Source organism: Trachypithecus francoisi, unplaced genomic scaffold (genome assembly GCF_009764315.1).
Source record: "Trachypithecus francoisi isolate TF-2019V2 unplaced genomic scaffold, Tfra_2.0 Lachesis_group10, whole genome shotgun sequence".
NCBI lineage: Eukaryota > Metazoa > Chordata > Mammalia > Primates > Cercopithecidae > Trachypithecus > Trachypithecus francoisi.
The window spans coordinates 43,450,249-43,476,740 of record NW_022681455.1 but is presented as its reverse complement, the minus strand read 5'-3'; the positions used below and the strand labels follow the sequence as shown (position 1 = coordinate 43,476,740).

The following is a 26,492-nucleotide window of genomic DNA, read 5'->3' as shown; positions in this document are numbered from 1 at the left end:
GATGGAGTCTTGCTCTGTCACCCAGGCGGGAGTGCTGTGGTTTAATCTTAGCTCACTGCAACCTCCACCTCCCAAGTTCAAGCAATTCTTATACCTCAGCGTACTGAGTAGCTGGCATTACAGGTACCCACCATCTCGCCTGGCTAATTTTTGTATTTTTAGTAGAAACAGGGTTTCACCACGTTGGCCAGGCTGGTCTTGAACCGCTGATCTCAAGTGACCCGCCAGCCTCGGTCTCCCAAAGTGCTGGGATTACAGGTGTGAACCACCGCACCAGCCAGCTTCATTAATTGTTAAGAGCTGGGGCTGGACACAGTGGCTCACGCCTGTAATCCCAGCACCTTGCGGGGCTGACGCAAGTGGATCACAAGGTCAGGAGCTCGAGTTCACCTGACCAACATGGTAAAACCCCGTCTCAACTAAAACTACAAAAATTAGCCGGGCGTGGTGGCACATGCCTATAGTCTCAGCTATTCGGGAGGCTGAGGCAGGAGAATTGCTTGAACCTGGGCGGTGGAGGCTGCAGTGAGCAGAGGTCGCGCCACCACACTCCAGCCTGGGTGACAGAGCAAGACTCTGTCCCCCCCCCCCAAAAAAAAAGAGAGAGAGAGAGAGCTGGAATAAAAATATAAGGAGCATTCATTATCATCAAAGGCTTGCTTGGAAGCTTAAATGAGTTAATACATGAAAAGCACTGAGAACAGGGTAAGCTCTTGATAAATCTTGGCTGTGACTAGTTTACAAGAGCATCCATGCCTTTAATGCAATTAGAAGACCGGGGGAGAGGCTTGGGGACAAGGTGGAGCTGTGGAACCTCAGTAGGAGCGAGGTCTGCTGGGGGCAGTCACCTACAGAGTGGTGTCTAGGGAGCAGGGGCAGGGTAGCAGGCTCCCACCTGGTAGTCGGGCTTGGTAAAGTAGTCGAGGCTGGCAATGTGGTCCAGGAAGAGGTGGAACTCTGACGGCATGTGCTTCAGCAGCATCCGGTGCTCATACTTCTCCTTGATCATCCCTACCTGCTCCTAGAGGCAAGAGGCCACGGGGAGATGGAGCCCCAGCTGCCCCCAAACCCCTTCTGCCACTTCAGACCCAGCTGCCTGGGGCTCACCTTGTCCTTGATCTTCCTCCAGGGCAGCTGGCCCACCGCAAACTCCACCAGCATGTAGAATAGGGACCACAGGTCATCGTGGCGGCCCATCTCCTGGAGGTGGGGGGAGGGAGTCACCTGCAGCTCTCAGGTCCTTCCCTGGGAATGGATGGCTGACCCTTCTCTGAGGGGCATCTGTCAGGGAGGCCTGACACCCAGTCCTCTAAGGACAGAACTGGGGTCTCCCTGAGGCCACAGCTCCGTCCCCAACCCTCCAACACACACACGAGTCCCATAGCCAAAACTACCGCGTGTGCTTCCTCACTCGACAGGGGTCTGTAGTGAGAACAGAGAGGATGGGGTTCCCGAAACAAATGAAGAAGGGGATGCTGAGTCTGCCACAGAGGGGCCTTTCTCCAACCCAGGGTCGCTGGGGTGGCAGATTGCAGCCCCTGCCCCACTCTCCTCTCCCCACCCCTCCCCATCAGCACACTGCACCCCGACCTTGCCCCTCCCACCTCCACATCCCGCAGCCCGGTCTTTGCCACTCACCCGGTTCTTGTGGGCATTGACCGAGGCATAGCGAACAGTTCCTCGAAACCCGGCCACATTCCGAGGCTGCAGAAGGGAGACCACCAAGAACGTCACCCACTATGCCCTCATCTCAGCCACCTCTCAACCCTGCTGCCAAGTCTAACTCCTCACCCTGACCACCTTCCCTGGCTGACGAGGCGGGCTTGCTCTCTGACCTTCCAGTCCTAAACCCGCCTGCTGACCCTGCTCCCTGCCCAGAGGGGGCAGGAAAATCACAAGGTATGGATGTGGCATCCCCCAAGAGTACAGGCTAACAGAGAGAGGGGACAGGCCGAGTGTGGACCCCAGAGCTGGGTGGTGCTGACACTGAACACAAGGCCAGGCCAGCTTAGGCAGGCGCAAGAAAAGTGGGTGAAGGGTCCCCAGATCTGGGAGTAAGGGGGAGTCCTCCACTGTCCTCCCCGCCCCGACGGTACTCACGGGCCGCACATCCCCCGTGGTGTTGGTGTACTGCCGGGCCAGCCCGAAGTCCAGCATATAGCACTTCCTGTAGGTGGAGGGCAGCCTGCCCATGGCAAAGTTTGACTAGGGGAGACAGCAGCTGTGAGCCCTGGGGGGCCCAACGCCAGCTGGGCAACCTCAAGGGGTACCAAGAAACAGCTCTGCAGCTGGTGAAGGACCTTCAGCCCCACATTCACTCGCCCGCAAGGAAATGTCAGTATTCACATGTGTGCACCAGGTCACAGCCTCTCATCTGAGGGGTGGGTGTGATCATCCCCATTATAGAGATGAGGAAACTGAAGGTCAAAGGGCTTGGGGAGCATCTCTGAGATCACACAGCAAGTGGTGACTCAGCCAAGTCTGCCCGGCTCCACATTTTTGGGACTCCCCAGCAGGGCAGTGTGATTTGGTGTAACTGGTGTGGCTGCCCAAGGCAGCAGGCCTGCTGGGTGACCTTGCGCCATTCAACTAACCTTTCTGGGCCTCAGTTTTCATCTCTTTAAGTAGGAGATTTTTCCTAGCACAAAGATTCAAGATGCCACAAAATCAGCTACTTGGAACTCCTTGCCAAGTCGCAGCCCCTCAGTCCCCTTCCCTCGATCCCTCCATCCTTTTCCAGCCCCCTTCACCTTCCTAGGTTCCAGGACTCTCAGGTCAGGGGCAAGGGATAAGGAACAGAAGGGAAGAACAGAGGAGAGGCCTGGGCATGGCCGAGGGGCAGGCAGGGGTGCATGCTCCTGGGAAGCAGGGGAGAGGAAGAGATGGGGCCTGGGAAGGAGAGCAGGAGGGGCTTGGGGAGAAGAGGCTGTCCCATCACAAGTCCCAACCATGGTTGCAGAGGAGAAACCAGGAGACCCAGGGAGAGAGTTGGGGGTGTGTTCTGGAGGAGGGAACAGAGAGGTGTGTTGGGGCAGTGCTCACAGGCTTGATGTCACGATGCAGGAAGCCCACAGAGTGGATGGCCTCGATGGACTCCAAGATCTGCTTGCCCAGCCGCAACGTGGTGCTCAGCGTGAAGGTGCCTCGCGGCTGGCTGCGGCGCAGGTCGGCCAGGTTGCGGCCCTGCATCGGGGTGGAGGTGGGGGGTAGACTCACCCTCAGCTGCCATCCCAGACACCGCCATTGTGATAGTCTTCCCAGTCACACCCCCAAAGGGTCGTGCCCACTCCCCTCTCCCAGGGCCACAGTCTCCCTTCCTTTCTCCTACCCTGGAGTCACAGCCCAAGCTCTTAGAGAGGGGAGGGAGGATGGGCCACGGGGACTCACCTGAAGCTGCATCACTACATAGTTAAACTTCTCGTTCCTGCCACAGCCAATGAACCTGCACACATGGTCCTTCCCTGAGGGGCAAAGACACAGATCTTCCAGCTGTTACTCTTTCTTCCTCACTTCCAACTCTAAGATGGGTTCCTAGTGCACTCTTGATTCCTGGTCCCTCTTGATTCCTGGCCCTGTGAGTGCCTCTCTTGCCACCTCCCTGGCCCTAGCCTCATCATGTCTCCTAGACTCCAGCTTCATCACTTCTTTGATCACCAACCCGGCCTTCTGCTCCATCACTCTCTTAGACCCCGGTCCCATCTCTCTTAGACTCTGGCTCCATCACCTCCCCCTTAGCTCCTGGCTCCATCCCCTCTTCCCTCTACCACACCACATCTCCTCCCTCACCCCAGCTTCTGATCTCATCGCCTCTCTTAGCCCCTGCCTTCATCATCTCTTCCCTCCCATTCCCCTGCCCAAGGTCCGAACCTTGCAGCTTCTTCAGCACAGCCACCTCCATCTTGAGGACCTGCTTGGGCTGCTGGGCTGACTCCACCTTGAGGGCCACATTCTCCCTGGTCAGCAGGTCCATGGCCTCGTAGATCTCACCAAAGCCCCCGCCCCCGATCTTTTTCAGCTATGAAGATGAGGGGATAGGGTGTTCAGGGATCAGTCTGAACAGCTCCTCATCCCACCCGCTGCTGAGTTGCATCCTTCATTGGTGGGGAAGCGGGGTATCTTTTTTCTTCTTTTTTTTTGAGATGGAGTCTCACTTTGTTGCCCAGGCTGGAGTGCAGTGGTGCAATCTCGGCTCACTGCAACCTCTGCCTCCCGTGTTCAAGCAATTCTCATGCCCAAGTCTCCTGAGAAGCTGGGACCACAGGTGCCTGCCACCACGCCGTCCTAATTTTTTATATTTTCAGTAGAGACGGGGTTTCACCATGTTGGCCAGGCTGGTGTCAAACTCCTGACCTCAGGTGATCCAGCCGCCTTGGCCTCCCAAAGCGCTGGGATTACAGGCATGAGCCACCATGCCCGGCCAGAAGGGGGTATCTTTGAAGGGGAGAACCTCATGTCTCTCTTCTTTGCCCCACCCCATCAGCACCCCAGCTCCTCTCCTAGTGCCCTGGGACAGACACCTCAGCTCCTGAGCAAACACACACACACACACACACAGGGCCAGATGTCAGAGTGGGTAGTAGGAAAGGGTAAGAGACCTGTGACCCCATATAGATATGGAGAAAGCCTAATGTAGGATTCTGAGGGGACCCTGGACTGCCCTTGACCTTTTCTTCTCTAGAAGGACAACAAATATTATATTCCCCCATCCCCTGTGTAGACTGAGCAACCCCTATCCAGAAGGAAAACCAATTCCAGGACCTCCCATCCTCAGGGCGGATTGATTACCTGGGGAAGCAGGCACTTCCTGGGGTTGGCAGCCCCCCGAGAGTCATAAGAAGGAGAGAGTATTTGGGCAAGGGGATTCAACAAAGGGTGTTCGTGGCCCATGCTCACTGCGGAAGCTCACATCACTCCCTAGGTCAGATGCCCACAACCAGAATGAGCCTCTTCTCCAGGGCAGGGGGTACTGTGGGAGCGTGGTGGGACCGGGGCCTAGAGGGAATGGAGCAACAGTCTGACCCTCTTGGCCTCCCACTCCAGCCTCCCAAAGCAGGCATGAGAAAGGCGGGGAGGAGAACCACAATAAAGTGAAGGAAGAGCTGGCAGGGAGCCGAGCAAAGCTGAGTTCTGGGGAGGGTCTCAAAATCATTTCAGCTCAGAGGCCCGGGGGTCCTGGAGGGTGAGGGATCTGCTGGCAGGCATGGGGAGCAGGGAGAAGGTGCTGATTTCCAAGCTGAGACTGGTTTGGTTTAAGAAAGATGTACATGACCTCAGAGGAGGTCCACTGAAAAAAAAAAGAAAGAAGGATGGAGAGCTTGATGCTCACCCCCTCGGGGAGCTGCCTCAATGGGGGCCTGTCCGCTCTGTGCACCTTCCCAAACCCTCATTCTGTCCTGCTGGCTTATAACTCTGATCAACCTGCAGACTCTGGCCGCTCAGCCTCCTGCATCTCTGAACCTGCCCCAAACATCTGTTCAGCCCTCAGATGCCTTGTGATTGTTTAGTGGTCGTTGACACTGAGGAATGGAGGGAGGAAGACCGACCAGGCAGAGCTGGAGGGCTGGGAGTTCCCAGGTTACCACTGAACTCACTCCAGAAAGAGACAGGAGCAGGAAGGGAAGATTTGGAAAAGAAGCAGAATGCTGGGTGGGAACTTCAAGGTGCTTGTGTCTGGGAAGGAGACAGGGAAAGAGGAAGGAGGAAGAACAGTGAGAAACCAGAGTTCCTTTCTCCTGGAGATGAAATTTAAAGGCAGGATTTCAGAGCCAGGAGGGCACAGACCCAGACTCACGGGAAACAACAGCTTGTCTGCCTCTGGGGTACTTTAAACTCTGGGGAGATGCAAGTATCTTCTAGATTCCTTTATGGTTTGTTTGTGTGAGAACAGAGGAAAGGGCAAAGGGGAGGGGACAACCACATCTTTTTCTCACAGATGTCATCTCAGTTAATCCCCAAAGGCTCCTGGCAACACAGGTGATGAAGGTCATGTGATTCCCCATTTTGCACAGAAGGAAAACCAAGGCACGGGAAGTGCAATACCTTTTCCCACGTCACACTGCTAGTTAATAGCAAAGGCAGGTCCAAGTGCGGTGGCTCATGCCTGTAATCTCAACACTTTGGGAGGCTGAAGCGGGTGGATCACCTGAGGCCAGGAGTTTGAGCCCAGCCTGGCCAACATGGCGAAACCCCATCTCTATCTAAAACTACAAAACACTAGCGGGGCGTGGTGGTGGGCACCTGTAATCCCAGCTACCTGGGAAGCTGAGGCAGAAGAATCGCTTGAACCTGGGAGGCGGAGGCTGCAGTGAGCCAAGATCGCACCATTGCACTCCAGCCTGTGCAACAAGAGAGAAACTCCATCTCAAAAAAAAAGCAATGCCAGGTTTCATTTAAACCCAGGCAATCAAATGCAGAATCCGTAATGTTGCAGAATCCATAATGTTACAGAAACTGCGGACCCATCAACATTAAAAGTGTGAGTGCTGAGATTCAAGCCCAGATCTGCCGGGCTCCGAAATCATTGCTAGAGATAAGTCAGGAAGGCTCGGCACAGCCAAGACATTTATGACACCTACTTCCCAATTTCCCAGGGTGCCCTGGGGTATTTCTCTACCACCTTCGTTTCCCAGCAGAGCCTGTTTCTCCTTCTTTACTCCCCTCCTTCCCCACCCACCCCCCACCCATTATGGAACTTCCATAAGACAGGGAACTGGGTGTCTTCACCACCCACTCCACCAACATCCCTTCTCCTTTTCACCACAGCTAGGGCAGACTTATACATGAGACACAGTGACTAGGCCCCTGATAACTCTAGGGGGTCCATGAAAATGTTTTAATTTCTTTTAAAATCATAAAGGAGGCTGGGTATGGTGCCTCACGCCTGTAATCCCAGTACTTTAGGAGGATGAGAAGGGTGGATCACTTGAGGTCAGGAGTTTGAGACCAGCCTGGCCAACATGGGGAAACCCCGTCTCTACTAAAAATACAAAAATTAGACAGGTGTGGTGGTGGGTGTCTGTAATCCCAACTACTCAAGAGGCTGAGGCATAAGAATTGCTTGAATCTGGGAGGCAGAGGTTGCAGTGAGCTGAGATCTCATCACTACACTCAAGACAGAGTGAGACCCTGTCTCAAAAAAATAAAATAAAATAAAAAATCATCAGGGGAAAAAAATGAACCTTTAGGTCAAAGAGAACAATCTAGTATATAATATTAATATATTCATCTTTATACCAATGCAGTCATAAAATACAATTTTAAGTACTTTCTTATGGAGGAAGGGGTCCAAGAAAGTCACAATGTGGCCCTGCCCACAGTCCAGTAATAGGAATATTCTCTCAATCTCCTTTTTCTTCACTCCTGCTAAATTTTACATGATCCCAGGCCCTGCTGAAGGACCTCCCTAAACTAGAGGAGAAATATGACACAATAGGATCAGCATTGGTCCTCGGGAGGAAGGAGACCTGGTTTCCTGGGCAGCTCTGGGTGGCCTGGGGTGAGTTTCATAAACTCTCTGAGCCTCCACTCTTCCTCCTCTGTAAAATGAAGAGAGTTGGACTAGAATTGGTCACAAAGGTTTCTTCGGTTCAGTGGTCCTGATTCTTAGATGGGCTGATTCTTGTCAGACAGACCTAGTCATGGAGACTTGGCAAATTAGCTAAGCAATTTCCTCAGTTTCCACACCTGTGAAATGGGATTAATAAATGGGAATACAAATCTACTTGGTAAGTTCTTGAGACAATGCACATAAGGCATTTTGCACAGTGCCTGAAAACAGTGAATGCTCAAAGCAAATACTAAGTCATTATTACTATTATTGTTTGCTATTCTGATTCTGCGAAGCACCCCTCAAGATGAATAAAATGTTATTATTTTATTTTATGTTTTTAGAGACAGGTTAACCAAGCTGGATTTGAACTTCTGGGCTCAAGCGATCCTCCTGCTTCAGCCTGCCAAGTATTGAGGATGTATTTATTTATTTATTTATTTAGAGGCAGAGTCTCGCTCTGTCGCCCAGGCTGGAGTACAATGGCATGATCTCAGCTCACTGCAACCTCTGCCTCCCAGGTTCAAGTGATTCTCCTGCCTCAGCCTCCCGGGTAGCTGGGATTACAGGCTCCCGCCGCCTGGCCCGGCTAATTTTTTTTTTTTTTTTTTTGAGACGGAGTCTGGCTCTGTCGCCCGGGCTGGAGTACAGTGGCCAGATCTCAGCTCACTGCAAGCTCTGCCTCCCGGGTTCACGCCATTCTCCTGCCTCAGCCTCCCAAGTAGCTGGGACTACAGGCGCCCGCCACCTCGCCTGGCTAGTTTTTTGTATTTTTAATAGAGACGAGGTTTCACTGTGTTAGCCAGGATGGTCTCGATCTCCTGACCTTGTGATCCGCCCGTCTCGGCCTCCCAAAGTGCTGGGATTACAGGCTTGAGCCACCGCGCCCGGCCGGCCCGGCTAATTTTTGTATTTTTAGTAGAGATGAGGTTTCACCATGTTGGCCAGCCTGGTCTCAAACTCGTGACCGCAAGTGATCCTCCCACCTCGGCCTCCCAAAGTGCTGGGATTACAGGTGTGGGCCACCATGCCTGGTCCCTGTATTTATTTTTAAATGCCACATCTAGTGCCACTGACCCCCATTTTCTCCTGGCCACCGAGATCTATGGGCAGTTTGCCTTGGTTCTTGAGCTCTGCCTCCCACCTCAGTGCCATCCTCTCCGCGAACAGGTTGAAGGGAGGCATGTAGCCCCTCACCCTCTCTAACTCTCCAGGGGCGGGGGTCGGCGGTGAGGAGAGGTCGATATGCTTGCCCTCCCCCCAGCTACCCGCTCCATTTCGCTCCCCACTCATCTTCCACGCCTTCCCTCAGAAATCACAAAAAAGTTCTAGCCTAAACTCACATGCGTGTAAAAACTGTCCTTCCCTCATCACTTCGGTGTAAATGTCATTCTACCTCCAATCCGCCAGAAACTAAGCTCGAGTGCCAGAGGCCCCGAGGTCTCGGAGGAACACTCCTCTCTTTGCCAGATCCTTGTTCCTTTTATTACCTCCCTGGCTCTTCCTCCCCCATTTCTGTACTCTCCCTCTCAAGAAGTCCCCCCTCGGGACAGAAACAGCCCATTTCCTCATCCCTTGAGGACCCCTAGAAGTCTCCTCCTCTTCACCCCTTCCACTCCCAACCCCCAGTCCCAGAGACATCTCTGAAAACGCCGCCACCGTTGCCTTTTTCTAGGCTTCTAGGGGACCTGCACGGCCGATGGCTGTTGCCGTGGAGACCCGCCTGCACCCGGGCCTCACCCTCCTCTCCAACCCCGCACTCCCGTGAGCTGAGCCTCCCTCCACTAAAGCACGCGGGCGCGCACACTCGCAAGCACACACGCACACACACACACGCACATACACACGACTCGGAGTGTACCTGACCTCTGTTGTTCTCCCTCCCCTCCTCCTGGCTTCCCACTCCGGTGCAGTCCCACAGGCTCACACACGGGTTCCCCCACACTGCCGCCCACAGTTCGCCCCACATTATCCTGCTCCCACAATAAGAGGACACCAGAGCGCTATTAAGTGACGGAAAACGGGTGGGTGAATTACAGTAGGTCTCCCTCCCCAAACGCTATCATTCCTCCAGCTCTCACGCGCCCCCTCCCAGGCAGGCCCGGTTCCGGAGGAGGCTGACACTACAACTCCCAGCAGGCCCAGCAGCCCGAAGCCCTGGGCTGGAGGAGCAGGGCACGCCGGGAGATGGAGTCTCGCCGTGCTGCACCTGCCGCAGGACCCGCCGAGGGGAGGAGGCTGGATGGAGAAGATGGAGTGCGGGTGCGGCGGGAGCAGCCTGCAGGGCCTTTCCCTAAACACAAGCCTTTCCGTCCTCTGCGGAAGCGGAGGGACACATGCTCGTCCACTGCCCTTCTCCAAGGTCCGTCAGAGAAAAAGCTCCCTCCCCCACCGCTCTTCCTCCTCCCCACACCGGCCTCTGCAGCTCCTGCATCCAACCAGGAGTTGTTCCAGGCTTCGCCTGACCAACGTGACCTAGCGGGGAGAGGGGTGATAGAGGGCGGGGCTGAAGAGAGGGCACTAGGAGAAAGCTATTGTCCACATGTGGTGGCAAAAATAATGACCTGCAAGCAGTATGCAAATGAGCTTAGAGGCACCTCCCTCTTAGGGTAGGGGAGCGGAGGGCACTGGTTTTAACAAGTCTTCAGATCCTCGCCTCCCTCCCCGCTACCCTCCCTCTGCCCCGCCGGGTCACTCACTCACCACCTTCCAGCGATCCTTGACCACGTAGTTGGCCGGCAGGATGTCGGCCTGCTCCCCTCCCCCACTCATGTTGGTTTCGTCCTTAAGGGCTGCCGCTAGGCACTGCATCCGCCAGCCAGAGGGAGGGGTGTCCGCAGGGCCTGCCCTGAGGGGGCCATCTACCTAGGGGAGTGCGGAGGGGCTGTGAGGGCGGGCTGCAGACCCAGGACCACCTGGCAGATAATGGAGGAGAGGAGCTCCACTCCTGCCCCGCATTCTTCCTGGTCCCACTGGACAGATGCTCCAGGAGTTACCAGGGGAAAGATTGTATAAAGGCCAGTGCAAGGGAGGTACAGACTACGAACTGGAGATGGTTAAAATCAGCAACAGGACACACATGTTGACCAATGAAGAAGAGGAAAATGACAGTGAACAGGCCGAAGGGAAAGAGAGATATGCTAACTGATGCCAGGAAGACTTGCTGACCAACGGAGCATACCAGACTGGAATCCTCTCCCTTGTAGGGGAGGCCTGGGCCTTGGCTCCCCCTTAGGGAAGTCCCTGTGTCACAAAATGTCCATGGAGCTGTGCAACGGAGGCTTAGTGAAAAGGGAAGACCTGCCACCCAAGGGGTGACCCATGGGACACCGACACCAACATGACCTGCTAATCAGCCCTGAGAGATGTGGTAATCAAGAAAATGAGGGAAGGCACTAAAGCCCTTTGAGGGTGGTGTTAACTGAGGGGGATGCAGGTGCTGAGAGGCATACACCTTTCTCAGGGTGAGCTGAACCCACTGACACAGCCATGGGGTTGGGAGGTCAGGATATGAGAGATGAGGTGAACACAGGTGACAGACTCAAGACATGGATGTCAGATGGACAGCAGCCTTGTGGCCACTCCAGAGGGACAGAGGTGGGCTGAATTGGGGAGGGCAGGAAAATGGGAGGGGCCTAGCAGAAAGCAGGAGGAGTGAAAGGGAACAGCAGGTCTGGGTGGGCATGGGGTGAGAGAGCCTCTGACCACACCTTTCTGTGTCTGCTTAGGAATCAACAAGAAAGAACACAGCTCTCCTCGAATTAGTACAGGTAGAAGTTGGATATCAGGGAGAGTTTCCCAATGGCAGGGGTTGGGAGAGCCAGGCAGATGTTACTGGAGAAATGCCCATGTATGCATGTGCATATGTCTGTGTGTGTATCTGTGCATGTATCCTTCTGTGTGTGTATGTGCCTTTGTGTGTCTTTCTTTGTCTATCTTTTCTGTGTGTCTGTCTGCTTTTCTACATGTATCTGTGTGTCTGTCTGTGTGTGATGTGCATGTGTGTAGGCAAGGGGCCAGAAGACATGACTTTCTGAGATCTCTGCCAACCCAGGACAGAATTTGGAACCAGGATATTTTCCTCTTCTCTTTCCCTCACACTTTTTAGAAGCACACTACTGTGCCCTCACGATGACCCTGGAGAGTCACAAATAGAGAAAGAGGGAAGTTACTTAGGCTGGGGTTTGGGGGTTGTGGGTGGGGGGAGAAAGGTGGCTAAAGAGATCTATAGATGGGGTAGAAACTACATAAACCCCCCTTTCCTTGGGATGAAATAACTTCCCAGGGCTCCTGCATCTAGACATCCTGCCACAGGGGACAGGGTGGTACGTGGAGGTGTGGAAACCACCTTCCAATTCACGATGTGCCACTGTGGACATATGGAGAAGGGATCTTCATGAGGAGGGATGCTGCCACTCCTTTTCTCTTTCTTCAAATGACTAAGCTGAGCTGTTTCCTCTAATCCTTACAACTTCAGAGCATCAGGACTTCCCTCCTTCTGCCAAAGTGGGATATGGGGCATCAGGAATTTGAAGGGCAGTGAGGGCAATGGCAGGATGAAGGGAGAGGTAGGGATGGGGCTTCTGGAATAAAGGTGGAGGAGACAGGTTGAGGACAAGACTGAAGAAGCAATTGAACTGGTGGGAGGGAGCCTTCAGAAGTTGAACTGGGTGAACTCTGGTGGGCTTTCCAGTCCTGGGACAGTGGATCTCTTAGGTTGATAAGGAAAATTTGTGTCCTGCTCCCATTTTATAGATGAGCAAACCAAAAAGAAACAGATGAGGCAAGAGAAGGAAGAGTGGAGCCAGGAAGATAAATGAGGGTTACCTGCCTCTCCCTCTCCACTATCCTTCTCTCTGTGTGTGAGGACTACGCTCAGCAGAGACTGGGTTGGATAATACAAACACTCCACACTTGGTTGCCCCGTTACTGCCGCCTCAGGCCCCTATGTGCGCATGGTAGCATGGGCGCATGGTGAAGGCGAGGGCTTGTGCAGTTTGTATGAATATCTGTCAGAGAGTGCAAGTAGGAGCATGTGGGGCCAGTGATGGTACATAGGGGTACGTGGAAGTGGTGGGAACTCATCATGGCCTGTGGATACAAGTGTTGATGTGTAACTCTGCAAGGTGTCAGCAGGTGTGTGTGGGAATCTGGGAGCCCAGGTAAGGAGAGGTGATGGAGACCAGCGAGAGGTGATGGGGACAGGTGAAAGAGGTGTGGAGGGAGGCAGAGGGGAATGTCAGGGATGAGGAGCAACAGGATTAGAGGAGGGGGGTGGGTAGGATAGAGACTGGTGAGAGATAATGATGACAGGCAAAGAAGAGATAGGACCATGGGAGGGATTTCTGGGCACAGTTGAGGGGGTGAGGAAGTAGGTAAGAAGACAGGTGGGAGGCATGGAGGGACTGAGGACAGGGAGGGAGGTTACGGAGACAGCCGAATGACTCGTCAGGGGTGACAAGAGAGCCAGGGGTGAAGTCATGGGGACAGGGGACGGAGGTGAGTGGGGAGGAGCAAAGTGCCTGGAGGATGGGTTGCGGAGGGAGGTCTGTGTGCTGGGGACAGGGAGCGGCTCCAGGCCTCGGCGCGGCCCAGGCGGTGTAGGCCAGCGTCCCAGCCCAGCGGGCGGCGACAGCAGCGCGGAGGGGAGCCCAAGAAGGCTGCGCTGGGAGGAGAGCCAGGCGGAGCCCCCTGAGCCCACTAAGGAGCCCCCGCCCCGACCCCGTCCCGCCCCGCCCCGCCTCACCTGCTCTGTGCCCGCTGCGGCTGTGGCTGCGGCGGCGGTGGAGGCAGCGGCTCGGGGCGGCGCATCCCCCGGGGCCGGGGCGGGGCGGGGGCGGCTCAGTGCGGCGTTGGGCGACCCGCTCCCTCCGGCGGCGGCGGCGGCGGCGGCCTTCCGACCCGGACCATCCCGGCCCGGCCCGGCCCCGATCCTCCTAGGGCGACGGCGGCGGCAGCGGCGGAGCGGGGAGCTGCCCACAATGCACTGCGCCGCCAGCATCAGCACCAGCCCTGACATCACGGCCCGCTGCCCGCTCTGACATCACCGCTCCTCCTCTGACATCACGTTCCGCCGGCCCCGCTCCGCTCTCCTCCAGCCCTGGGATTCTCGGGCTGTCCCGCTCCAGCTCTCAGTTCTCCTTACCGCTCTCTGCCACTCACTTGACTCCATCTCCCAGCACAGCCCCATCACTCCTTACCTGCTCCCATAAAACTCACCTGTCTCCATCACCCTTTATCTTCCCCACTCCCAGTATGTCTCTAAAATTCCTCACCTGACCCATCAGTGTCGCCTGATTCCCCACTCCATCCTCTACGTGTTTATATCTCCTTCCTCTAAACTCATCCCCCTCTCCTGTACCCATCCTCCCATACGTGCCTATCACCCACCTCTTCTGGGACCATCCCACACACTCACCCACCACCTGTCATGTGTAATTCTCACCTCACCACCTATATACTTTATCTTTTGGCTCAATCTGTGTCTCTCTTTCTTTGGCCCTTTCTTTCATTTGTGGACAAACTCTGCCATTGGTTTTTACTGCTTACCAAATAAGATGCATACTCTTTACTGTAACATCAAAACACCTTCCCAACATGGACCCATAAGGCCATTACTCCCCTTCTGACATGTTGGATTACTCAACAACTCAACAATCCAACATTCCTTGAACAACAAACTCTGCATGCCACCTGTCTCTTTCAGTTTCTCCCTCTTTTTTTTTTTTTTTGTGACAGGGTCTCATTCTGCTGCCCAGGCTGGAGTACAGTGGCACAGTCTCAGTTCATTGCAACCTCTGCTTCCTAGACTCAAGTGATTCTCCAGCCTCAGTCTCCCAAGTACTTGAGACTGCAGGTGTGAGCCGCTATTCCCGGCTAATTTTTGTATTTTTTGTAGGGATGGGGTTTTACCATATTCCCCAGGCTGGTCTTGAATTCCTGAGCTCAAAGCCATCTGCCCACCTTGGCCTCCCAAAGTGCTGGGATTACAGGCAGGAGCCATTGTGCCCAGCCAGTTCCTTCCTTCCTTAATGCCTTCAACAAATGCATACAGAGCAACTTCAATAATAATAACAACAACAACAATGGGCCAGGTGCAATGGCTCATGCCTATAATCCCAACACTTTGGGATACCAAGGCAACAGGATCGCTTGAGTCCGGGAGTTCAAGACCAGCCTGGGCAACATAGTGAGACCTCATGTGTACAAAAAAATTAAAAATTAGCTGGGTGTGGTGGTGTGCACCTACAGTTCCAGCTACTCAGGAGGCTGAGGGGGAAGGATTTCTTGAGCCCAGGAGGTCAACACTGCAGTGAGTCGTGATTATGCTACCGCGTGCCAGCCTGGATGACAGAGCGAGACTCTGTCTCAATAATAACAACAACAACAGCAACAATTGCATCAGTTATTTACTTCTGCCAGACACTACTCTGACTTTACATATGTTAATTAATTTAATCCTGATGACAACCCTATAAGGTAAGAGGACTATTGTTATCCCTTGTTTTATAGAAGAGGAAACTAAGATACAGAGAGGTTAGGTAATATGCATTCGGTTACACAGCTAGCAAGTGGCAGAGCTGGAATTCAATCCCTGGCCCTGGAGTCCATGGTTCTAATCACCATGTTGGGAGGAAGGATCATTGGGCCTGCAAGAGTAATCAGGGAAGGCTTCTTGGAGGAGGCACATTCAGCTGTAATTTGAAGAATTAGTAGAATTAGTAGAAGTTTGCCAACAGAGAAGTGGGGCCAGGGCAGAGGATGAAAGAGACTTCCAGGCTGAGAAGACAGCATGAGATGAGGCTGGGGCGGGCGTGTGCAAGATCATGAAGGATCTTGTGTGCAGTGCTAAGATTAGATTTTACTCATTTGGTTTTTGGAAGTGTAGTGGATACTGTGGAGAGCCATTCAGATCTCCCTTCAGAATCTAGGTGCGTATTCTCCCAGATATGAGATGTTGAAGGCTGACTGCTTTCAGCTGACCTGTTCTCTGGGAATTGCCTTTGGCCAAGGGAGCTGCCTCATTCAAGATCATGCCCCCTTCCTGGGACATCCCACATCCAATCGATGAGTATAAAGGCCTGGCCCCCTTACTTCAACTGGGGACACCTCCTAAGGGACATCCCATTTTCAAAACTAATAGGGACAGCTGAGGTTTCTATTGAGACTACATCAGAGCTCAACTCCCCCTTCCACGCAACCTTGCCTTCTTCAGTCCTCCACAGAGGTTGATCACGAGAGCACGTCCCAATAAACTTACTGCGTGATCATCTCTGTCTCAGAGGCAGTGTCCTGGGGAGCCTGATTTTCAGATAGGGGACCACTGAGGAATTTTGAGCAAAGATGAGACATGGTCCGATCTAAGTGTTGGGTTAGAATTCTAGTTTCTTTTTCGTTTTGGTTTTCAGTACTTTAAAAATGTTGCTCTATTGTCTTCTAACTTGCATTTTTTTCTGATGAGAAATTTGCAATTATCCTATCTCTGTTCCTTTGCATGAAATCTATGCCTTTTATGTGTCTATTTTTTTAATTTGTTTTGTTTTGTCTTTTGAGACGGAGTCTCGCTTTGTCACCCAGACTGCTGGAGTGCAGTGGCACTATCTAGGTTCAAGTGATTCTCCTGTCTCAGCTTCCCAGGTAGCTGAGATTACAGGCGTGCACCACCACACCCAGCTATTTTTTTGTATTTTTAGTAAAGACAGGGTTTCACCATGTTGGTCAAGCTGATCTCAAACTCCTGACCTCAAATGATCTGCCTGCCTCAGCCTCCCAAAGTGCTGGGATTATAGGCATGAACCACCACGCCCAGACCAAGGCCTCTGGTTTCTTTTAAGATTTTCTCTTTGTCACTGGATTTAGCTGTTTAAGCTATTTGATTATGATGTGTCTTTTTTACATAGTTTTATTCATGTTTCTTGTGCTTGGGTTTGTTGACATTCTCATATCTGTGCATTTATAGTTTTCATCAAATTAGGAAATTTTTCAGCCATTATTTTCTTAAATATTTTTTCTGCCCTCCCCTTTCCTTCAGGGACTCCAATTACCCTGTATATTAGGCCATTTGAACTTGTCCCACAACCCACTGATGCTTTACTTTTTCCCAGACTTTTTTCCTGCTGTGTTTCATTTTGGATAATTTCTATTGCTGATGTATTCAAGTTCATTAATCTTTTCTCTTATAGCATCTAATCTAGTATTAATTCCATCCAATGTATTTTTCACTGTTGTTTATAATTCTGTAAGTTCGATCTGGGTCTTTTAAAATCTTCCATATCTCTACTCAGTTTTTTCTTCTAAATTCTTAAACATATGGAATAATTATAATGACTGCTTTAATACACTTTTCTACTAATTCTATCTAAACAATTTCTGGATTCGTTTCAACAGATTTTTATTCCTACTATGGGTCATATTTTCTGCTTCTTTCCATGTCTAGTAATTTTTTACTGGATGCCAAATACTGTGAATTTTACCTTGCTGAGTCTTGTATATTTTTATATTTCAGTGAATATGATTCAGCTTTGTTCTGGATTGCAGTTAATTTTTAAGAAGTAAAAAAACAGGCTGGGCATTGTGGTTTATGCCTGTGAATCTCAACATTTTGGGAGGCAAATGAAGGAGGATTGCTTGAGCCCAGGAGCTCAAGACCAGCCTGGGCAACATGGAGAGACCCTGTCTCCACAGAAAAAAAAAAAAAAAATCAAAACTTAGCCAGGCGTGGTAGCATGCATCTGTGGTCCCAGCTACTTGGGAGGCTGAGGCAGGAGGATCGCTTGAGTCCAGGATGTCAATGCTGCAGTGAGCCATGATCATGCCACTGTACTCCAACCTGGGTGAACGAGCAAAACGCTGTCTCAGAAAAAGAAAAGAAGCAGAGAGATAGACAGAGAGAAACAGAGAAAGAGAGAGAGAGGGAGAGAGAGAAGAAAAACCAGTTTGGGCTGGGCGCGGTGGCTCATGCCTGTAATCCCAGCACTGTGGGAGGACGAGGTCAGGAGATCGAGACCATCCTGGCTAACACGGTGAAACCCCCTCTCTATTAAAAATGCAAAAAATTAGCCAGGCATGGTGGTGGGCGCCTGTAGTCCCAGTTACTGGGGAGGCTGAGGCAGGAGAATGGCGAGTCGAGATTGCACAACTGCACTCCAGCCTGGGCAACAGAATGAGACTCCGTCTCAAAAAAAAAAAAGAAAAGAAAAAGAAAAAAGAGAAACCAGTTTGATCCTTTCAAAGTTTACTTTTAAGTTTTATTAGGTTAGATCAGAGCAGCCTCCAGTCTAGGGCTAATATTTATCTGACGCTAAGACAAAACCTAATTTTTTTCACCACTAAGGCAAAGCCCTATGAATTTTCCATATGAGCCAGTAGGAACAGGCACTAGTTCCATCCCTGTGTGAGCTCAAAATTGTTCACTCTGCTGCTTTCAGATGTTTTTCCCCACCACAGACAGTTCCCTCATACACATGTGCTGATCAGTCCTCAGCTCTCTATTCATAAAACCCTCTGAACCTCTCCAGCACTCTCTCTCCTGTCCTGTACTCTCTCCTGCAAACTAGAGGCCTTGGCCTCCCTGGACTCCCAGCTCTATCTCCTCGATCAAAGAGACAGCCAGGCTCAGCCTGGGTTCCTCCATCCTGCAGCCTGGTAACCTCGCAGGCAATAAGCTGGGGCAAATGTAAAGCTCGTCTACTTTGTTTTCCGTCTTTCAGGGATTACAGTATTGTTCTGTGCTGCCTAATGGCCAATGTTCAAACATTATTGCTCTATATTCATATATTCTGTCCAGTTTTTTAGTTGTTAAAGATGGGAGAGTAAATCTAGGTCTTGCTACTTCTTGGCCAGAAGAAGAAATTTGATCTGTGTGTTACATGGCAGGAGTGTGAGGATAGACTGGAAGAGCTCCTCCAGATGCTTGATTTCTGCCTTCCTTAAGTCACTAAAGCCCTTTGCACATTACTGCATGGCGTTGACCTGATTTCTCCTATTCTTGAGCTAAGGCTGGCTCCTCCCAAAGCCAAATGGAGTCTAAAGTCTCAGATACTCTCCTTTACTCCTTTTTGTAGCTCTGTTAGTGCCCATTGAATGTCTCACACAAAATAAATGCTTTTAAAATGTGTCCCCAACCTGTACATTAAAAGGAATTTAAGGCTGGGCACAGTGGCTCATGCCCGTAATCCCAGCATTTTGGGAGGCTAAGGCAGGAGGATTGCTTGAGCCCAGGAGTTCCAGACAAGCCTGGGCAACCTAGTGAGACCTCCTCTCTCTGGAAAATAAAAATAAATTTAACAAAAATTAGCCAGGTGTGGTGGCGTGCTCCTGTGGCCCCAGCTACTCAGGAAGCTGAGGTGAGAGGATCGCTTGAGCCTAGGAGGTCGAGGCTACAGTGAGCCATGATCATGCCACTGCATGCCAGTGTGACAGAGCAAGATCCTGTCTCAAAAAAATAAATAAAAGGGACTTAAAAGATAAATAAAAATAGGTAAGGTTAAACTATACTGTCTAAAAATGCACATTTGGGTGATAAAACCATAATGAAACATAAGGAAGTTTAATTATGTCCTTCCTTTTTGTCCTCACTATAAAAGTAAGAGCAGTGGTTACTTCTGGAGGGAGTAAGGGGGCTGTTTGGGATGGTGCACATGGAAACTACTTCTGGGTAGTTGAAGATCTATTTTGAGATGAGATGGGTGGGAATCACAAGAGTGTTTGTCTTATAATAATTCATTTGTTTAGGTGGTTTTCTGTAGCTGGGTTTGATTTTATAATGAAAGTATACTTTTATTGGTACGCCTCTGCATGAATGAATGAATGATAAATGATAAATACATCTGGGCATTGAGTATCAATGGTTGCTCACATCAAAACAGAGAGATGGCCGGGCGCGGTGGCTCAAGCCTGTAATCCCAGCACTTTGGGAGGCCGAGACAGGCGGATCACAAGGTCAGGAGATCGAGACCATCCTGGCTAACCCGGTGAAACCCCGTCTCTACTAAAAAATATAAAAAACTAGCCGGGCGAGGTGGCGGGCGCTTGTAGTCCCTGCTACTCGGGAGGCTGAGGCAGGAGAATGGTGTAAGCCCGGGAGGCAGAGCTTGCAATGAACTGAGATCCGGCCACTGCACTCCAGCCTGGGCGACAGAGTGAGACTCCGTCTCAAAAAAAAAAAAAAAAAAAAAAACCAGAGAGACATCCAGACACTAAGTGCCCATATTAGGATTATACAACACCCCTTGTGAAATAGCCAAATTCAACCTGAATCTGATTAAGTCTCTGCATCCAACTCCAATGTACAGGAAATAAGGAATATAGAGGAACATATTCAGTGACATCACAGGGATATAATTGGCAAACTTCAGACTGAAGGAAACTGCAGGATGAGAGAAAGAAAGAGAGAATATACGGGGGAAATGTATATATTAAAATAGATTTAAAAGGCATGTCAACCAATCATAATATGTGGATCTTGATTTTAAACACATAAATTACAAAGTTTGTAAGACAAGAAACTTGAACACGAATGGAATATTTGATGATATTAATAAAATGTTGTTAAATTTTTTAGCTAGGATATGATAATAATATTTTAGTTCCTTTTTTTAATAAGACGGGGTCTCACTATGATGGCCAGTTTGGTCTTCAACTCTTGGCCTCAAGCAATCCTCCCACAGTGCTAGGGATTACAGGCATGAGCCACCATGCCCAGCCTTGGTTACATTTTTAGTAAAAAAGAGTTATCTTTTACAGATATATATAAAAATATTTATAGGCCGGGCGCAGTGGCTCAAGCCTGTAATCCCAGCACTTTGGGAGGCCGAGACGGGTGGATCACGAGGTCAGGAGATGGAGACCATCCTGGCTAACCCGGTGAAACCCCGTCTCTACTAAAACATACAAAAAAACTAGCCGGGCGAGGTGGCGGGCGCCTGTAGTCCCAGCTACTCGGGAGGCTGAGGCAGGAGAATAGCGTGAACCCGGGAGGTGGAGTTTGCAGTGAGCTGAGATCTGGCCACTGCACTCCAGCCTGGGCGACAGAGAGAGACTCCGTCTCAAAAAAAAAAAAAAAAAAATGTATAAATGAAAAATGTAATCTGAAATTTGCATCAAAATAGTACAGTGAGGAAATTTAGTATGAATACAGATGAAACAAGACTGGCCATAAACTGACAATTATTAAATCTTATACTATTTTCTCTACTTTATATTTTGCTTTGTTAAGAACAGTTTTACTGTTGCAAATGGCAGGATTTCCTTCTTTTTAAAGACTTTAATATTCCATTATACACACACACACACACACAAACACACGTAGTGCCACCACATCTGGCTAATTTTTTAAATTTTTTGTAGGGGTGGAGTCTTCCTTGTTGCCCATGCTGGTTTCAAACTGCTGGGCTCAATCAATCCTCCCACCTCAGCCTCCCAAAGTGCTGTGATTATAGGCATGAGCCACAGTGCCCGGCCTACTGTAGCTTAATAATATATTTTGAAATCAGACATGAATGAGCCTGGAGGGCATTATAGGGAAATAAGCCTGTCACAGAAGGACAAATACTGCCTGAATTCAACTCATGTGAAGGATGTACAATGGGCAAACTCATAGAAGCACCCAAGCCTGCCAACAAAACTTGGCCAGGTGTGGTGGCATCTGCCTGTAGTCCCAGCTACTTCGGAGGCTGAGATGGGAGGATCACTTGAGGGGTGGAGGCTGTAGTGAGCTGTGATGCCATGATGGTGCCACTGCACTCTAGCCTGGGTGGCAGAGTGAAACCCTGTCTCAAAAAAATAAAAAGAACGTTTCTGTCACTCCCAGAACGTTTTCTCGTGCCCCCTGCAGGCAATTCCTGCTCCCACCCCCAGCCTTAGGCAACAAGTTGTCTGCTTTCTGTCTCACCAAACATGCCTTTTCTAGACATGTCAAATAGAATCATACGATATGCAGTCTTTTGCTATTCTCTGTATCAGCATACAAATTTGACATTTTCCATAATAAAATAATTTTTGTTTAATTGAACAATGACTTACATTTGTATAGCACTTTATTTTAAAATGGACTTTATTTTTTAGAGCAGTTTTAGGTTCACAGCAATACTGAGCAGAAGGTACAGAGAGTTCCCACACACCTCTGCTTCCACAAATGCACAGCCTCCGCCATTATCAACATCCCCACTGAAGTGGTACATTTGTTACGACTGATGAACCTACATTGACCATCATTATCACACAAAGTCCATAGACTACATTAGGGTTCACTCTTCATGTTGTACACTCTATAGGTTTGGATAAATATATAATGACATGTACCCACCATTATAGGATCATACAGGGTAATTTCACCGCCCTAAAAACCCCGAGTACTTTGTGTTTTCTTTTTTCTTTCTTTTTTCAGACGAGTTTCGCTGTTGTCGCCCAGGCTGGAGTGCAGTAGCACTATCTCACTCACTCCACCTGCCTTGGCCTCCCAAAGTGCTGGAATTACAGGTGTGAGCCACCGCACCTAGCCTATATTTTCTAATGTGCCTTCACATACTTCACTTCACCATGCTCAAACCAGGTGAGTAAGGCAGGATAACATTTCTTACCAATTTCATAAATGAGGAAACAGACTTGGAGAGTTTAAGGGACCTGACCAAGGTCACAGAGATAGTAACGGAATTGAGACTGGCCTCCTGGGGCCAGGCACAGTGGCTTATGCCTGTAATCCCAGCACTTTGGGTGAAACCCCGTCTCTACTAAAAATACAAAAATTAGCCGGGCGTGGTGGCACATGCCTGTAATCCCAGCTACTCGGAGGCTGAGGCAGGAGAATTGCTTGAACCCAGGAGGCGGAGGTTGCTGTGAGCCGAGATCGCGCCACTGTACTCCAGCCTGGGCAACAAGAGTGAAACTCTCTTTCTCAAAAAAAAAGATACAGAGGCAGAAACAAGATGGTGTGTGTGTGTGTGTGTGTGTGTCTGTGCATGTGTGTTCCTTGTCTTTGGGGGGAACTGGAGGGAAGGTGTGAGTGAGGATAAGGAGTGTTGGGGAGGTTGCCTGTCAAGTCTGCTGGCACCTGAGGCCTCCTTCCTAATCTGTGTATGCATGTTTGCGTGTGCCTGAGAGGGGGCACCCGGTGGGGGAGGGACAGGTGTGCAGCTAGCTATGTCTTCATGTTTGCCCCATGGTCTGTGTATACATAGCTGGGCCCAGCAGAGCAGTGGGCAGAAATACTCTGAAATCTCTGTCTCCCCTTTGTATCTTAGCATTAAAAATACACATATTGCTGCATCTTCTCTGCAATGGCATACTTCAGTACTTTAATAGTTATCTTTCAGGAAGACTACGGAAGAAAACACTGATGGAGCTTTCCTCTGGGGAGTGGGACTGGGGTCTCAGGACTTTCTTTCCACTGCATACTATCTCGTTCCATTTGAAGGTTTTGTCATATATTTGTGATTATCGTAATAAAACGAGGGTGAAATCAGTATTGGTGAACAGTGAGTACTTGTCTGTCTCCCTGAATACACTGCCTCTATCAACCTGCTTACTACAGGACTGAGCAGACTACGAAGTGCTGTGAAATTCATCCTCTCATTTAAACCACTCATTCATTCAACAAACATTTAATAAATGTTTCTTATGTGCCAGGCATAGTTCTAGAAACTGGGGATAGGCTAGGCACAGTGACTCACACCTGTAATCCCAGTACTTTGGGAGGCTGAGGTGGGAGGATCACGTGAGCCCAGGAGTTTAAGATAAGCCTGGGCAACATAGTGAGACCCCATTTCTACAAAAAATTAGCCAGGCATGGTGGCACTCGCCTGTAGTCCCAGCTATTCAGGAGGATGAGAAGGGAGCATTGCTTGAGCCCAAGAGTTTGAGGCTGCAGTGAGCTGTGACCATGACACTGCACTCAAGCCGGGATGATAGAGCAAGACACCATCTCTTAATAAAGATAAGGAAAGAAGAAAAGAAAGAAAGAGAAGAAAGAAGGAAGGAAGGAAGGAGGAAGGAAGGAAGGAAGGAAGGAAGGAAGGAAGGAAGAAGAAAGAAGAGAAAGAAAGAAAGAAAGAAAGAAAGAAAGAAAGAAAGAAAGAAAAAGAAAGAAAGAAAGAAGAAAGAAAGAAAGAAAGAGGCCGGGCGCGGTGGCTCAAGCCTGTAATCCCAGCACTTTGGGAGGCCGAGACGGGCGGATCACGAGGTCAGGAGATCAAGACCATCCTGGCTAGCATGGTGAAACCCCGTCTCTACTAAAAAACACAAAAAACTAGCCGGGCGAGGTGGCGGGCGCCTGTAGTCCCAGCTACTCGGGAGGCTGAGGCAGGAGAATGGCGTGAACCCGGGAGGCGGAGCTTGCAGTGAGCCGAGATTGCGCCACTGCACTCCAGTCTGGGCGACAGAGCGAGACTCCGCCTCAAAAAAAAAAAAAAAGAAAGAAAGAAAGAAAGAAGGAAGGAAGAAGGGAGGGAGGGAGGGAGGAAGAAAGAGAAAGAAAGAAGAAAAAGAAAGAAAGAAAAGAGAGAGAGGGAGGGAGGGAAAGGAAGAGAGAGAGAGGAAGGAAGGAAAAGAAAGAAAGAAAAAGAAAGAAAGAAAAAGGAAAGAAAGGAAGAAGGAAAGGAAGGAAGGAAGAAGAAAGAAGGAAAGAAAGAAAGAAGAGAAAGAGAAAGAATGCAGGAATACAGCAGTGAGCAACCTTCTACTGGGTATAGAAAAACATGCAACATAATTAATAAGTTATATGGTGCATGAGAAGGAGAAAAGGCAAGGTAGGGAAGGGTGATAGAGAGTACTGGGGGATGGAGGGCTGCCATATTGAATAGGGTGGTCAGGGAAGGTGAAGTGTCAACAAAGACTTGAAGGAAATGAGGAGTGAGCCAGGAAGCTACCTGGGCGAACAGGGTTCCGGGCAGAGGGAACAGCAAATGCAAAGACTCTGAGGCAAGGTCATGGCTGCCATGCTTAAGGAACAGCCAGGAAGCCGGTGAGGTGGCAGAGAAGTGAATGAAAATAATAGGAACTGGAGTTAGGGAGGTAAGAGGGTGACAGGATCATCTGGAGCCTTGTGAGCCACTGTGGGGTTTTCAGTTTTTACCCCAAGTGAGATGGGAACCATTGGAGAGTTTTGAGCAGAGGAAGGTCTTGACCTGCATCACTCTAGCTGCTGAGTGGAGAGCAGACTGTAGCAGGGAAGGGGTAAGGGAGGTGTATAGAGAACCCTTGACATAAGTAAGTCCATCTTAAAAAAGACCCCATCACTGGGCGCATTCGCTCATGCCTGTAATCTCAGCACTTTGGGAGGCTGAGGTGGGGGATTGTTTGGGCCTAGGAGTTTTGAGACCAGTCCTGGAAACATAGTGAGATCTCATCTCTACAGTTTTTTTTTTTTTTTTTTTTTTTTTTTTTGAGATGGAGTCTCACTCTGTTGCCCAGGCTGGAGTGCAGTGGTGTGATCTCGGCTCACTGCAACCTCTGCCTCCCGGGTTGAAGCAATTCTCCAGCCTCAGCCTCTGGAGTAGCTGGGACTACAGGTGTGTGTCATCATGCTCAGCTAATTTTTTGTACTTTTAGTAGAGATGGGGTTTCACTGTATTAGCCAGGATGGTTTTGATCTCCTGACCTCGTGATCTGCCCACCTCGGCCTCCCAAAGTGCTGAGATTATAGGCGTGAGCCACAGTGCTCAGCCAGTTTTTTTTTTTTTTTTTTAATTAGCTCAGCATGGTGGCATGTGCCTGTAGTCCTAGCTACTGAGGAAGCTGAGGTGGGAGGATTCCTTGAACCCACAAGTTTGAGGCTGCAGTGGCAATGATCGTGAGGCTGCAGTAAGCAATGATCATGCCTCTGCACTCCAGTGTGGGCGACAGGCACCTTGTCCCAAAAAATAATAAATAAATAAAGTTTTTTAAAAACTCCATCTTACATTTCAAAAGGCATCAAGCCAACAGGGTCCAGATGTTCGCCTAACCAATGGAGACAACACCCAACCTGATAAGGGCATCGCCCTTTACTATAAGTCCTCATCAGAGGACTCAAGGGCCATAAAATGAGCAGGACTTCAGCAGCTAGACAAGGCCACCTTAACAGACTGAGTCTTGCTATCACTCGTGACCAGCACCTGGTGTCTGCCTCTGAAGGCTCTGCTCAAATCAAGGACTCTTCCTTGCAAGCCCTTGACGACTATCCCCATCAGGCCAGGACTCTGTCCATAACACTCTCCTTGGACTGGTTCGTTAACCCCTTTTCTCTTGATGTTAAATGTTCCCGTGTTTGATGTGAAATTTTCATCTGTAACATTTATATCCTTATATCCTTATATATAATACTATGTGTGGTTTGCAAGACAGTCTGACCTGTGGAGTGGCTCCAGCCTGCATGCCCACGGCTCTGACTACCAAGTGAACAGGTGGTCCTAAGGAGAACTGCCTTCTTGGGAACGCCATGTGGCGCCTAACTTTTGTGATTGAAATAGCATCAATAAAAACCCGACCTTATGGGTAGACACAAAGGTGGGTGGACCTGGTTCTGTCTGACGTTGGGCAGCTCGGGACATGGGGAGACCTGTTAGGAGGCGGTGGAGAGCCGGGAGGAGGCTTCGACCAGGGTAGTGGCCCTGTAGGTGGTCGTGAGATTTCAGATTTGGAAGGAGGAATCCACACGAGTTGCCAATGGATAGGACGCAGAGTTTGAGAGAAAGGGAATGATCCAGATGACTCCGAGGGTCTTGGGCCTGAGCAGCTGGGAGGATGCAACTGGGAAAGACGGCGGGGAGGCAGGGAGCAGAAGCGGGTGAGGTGGGGAAGTTCTGCTTGGACAAGGTCAAGTTAAGGTGCGTGTTAGGCATCCCAACGTCAAGTCCGGGAAGGGTGTGTTCCCGACAGGGTCCCAGTTGGATCCTCCCAGTTCGTCTTCCCCATTCCACAGGTGTGGACTCAGCAGCCGGTCTCTGCGCTGGGCCGGGCGGGGTCATGTGGC

At 50.3% G+C, this 26,492-nt stretch overlaps 1 protein-coding gene across 2 annotated transcripts in view; it reads right to left on the bottom strand.

Moving 5' to 3' along the window:
- The window catches only part of TTBK1 (tau tubulin kinase 1), a 45,987-nt gene extending 32,464 nt beyond the window's left edge, over nucleotides 1-13,523 (bottom strand). Inside the window, exons 1-9 of one of the 2 annotated variants that reach the window (XM_033217237.1) lie at nucleotides 13,293-13,523; nucleotides 10,250-10,411; nucleotides 3,868-4,015; nucleotides 3,388-3,461; nucleotides 3,043-3,183; nucleotides 2,101-2,205; nucleotides 1,639-1,704; nucleotides 1,108-1,200; nucleotides 896-1,021 (exon numbers count right to left, since the gene is read on the bottom strand). In XM_033217237.1, coding sequence (XP_033073128.1) covers nucleotides 896-1,021; nucleotides 1,108-1,200; nucleotides 1,639-1,704; nucleotides 2,101-2,205; nucleotides 3,043-3,183; nucleotides 3,388-3,461; nucleotides 3,868-4,015; nucleotides 10,250-10,357 — 861 coding nt within the window. In that variant the 5' untranslated portion in view covers nucleotides 10,358-10,411; nucleotides 13,293-13,523. The remainder of the gene's footprint in view (nucleotides 1-895; nucleotides 1,022-1,107; nucleotides 1,201-1,638; nucleotides 1,705-2,100; nucleotides 2,206-3,042; nucleotides 3,184-3,387; nucleotides 3,462-3,867; nucleotides 4,016-10,249; nucleotides 10,412-13,292) is intronic. The other variant, XM_033217236.1, reaches the window with a different exon arrangement.
- Between the last annotated feature and the right edge of the window lie 12,969 nt (nucleotides 13,524-26,492).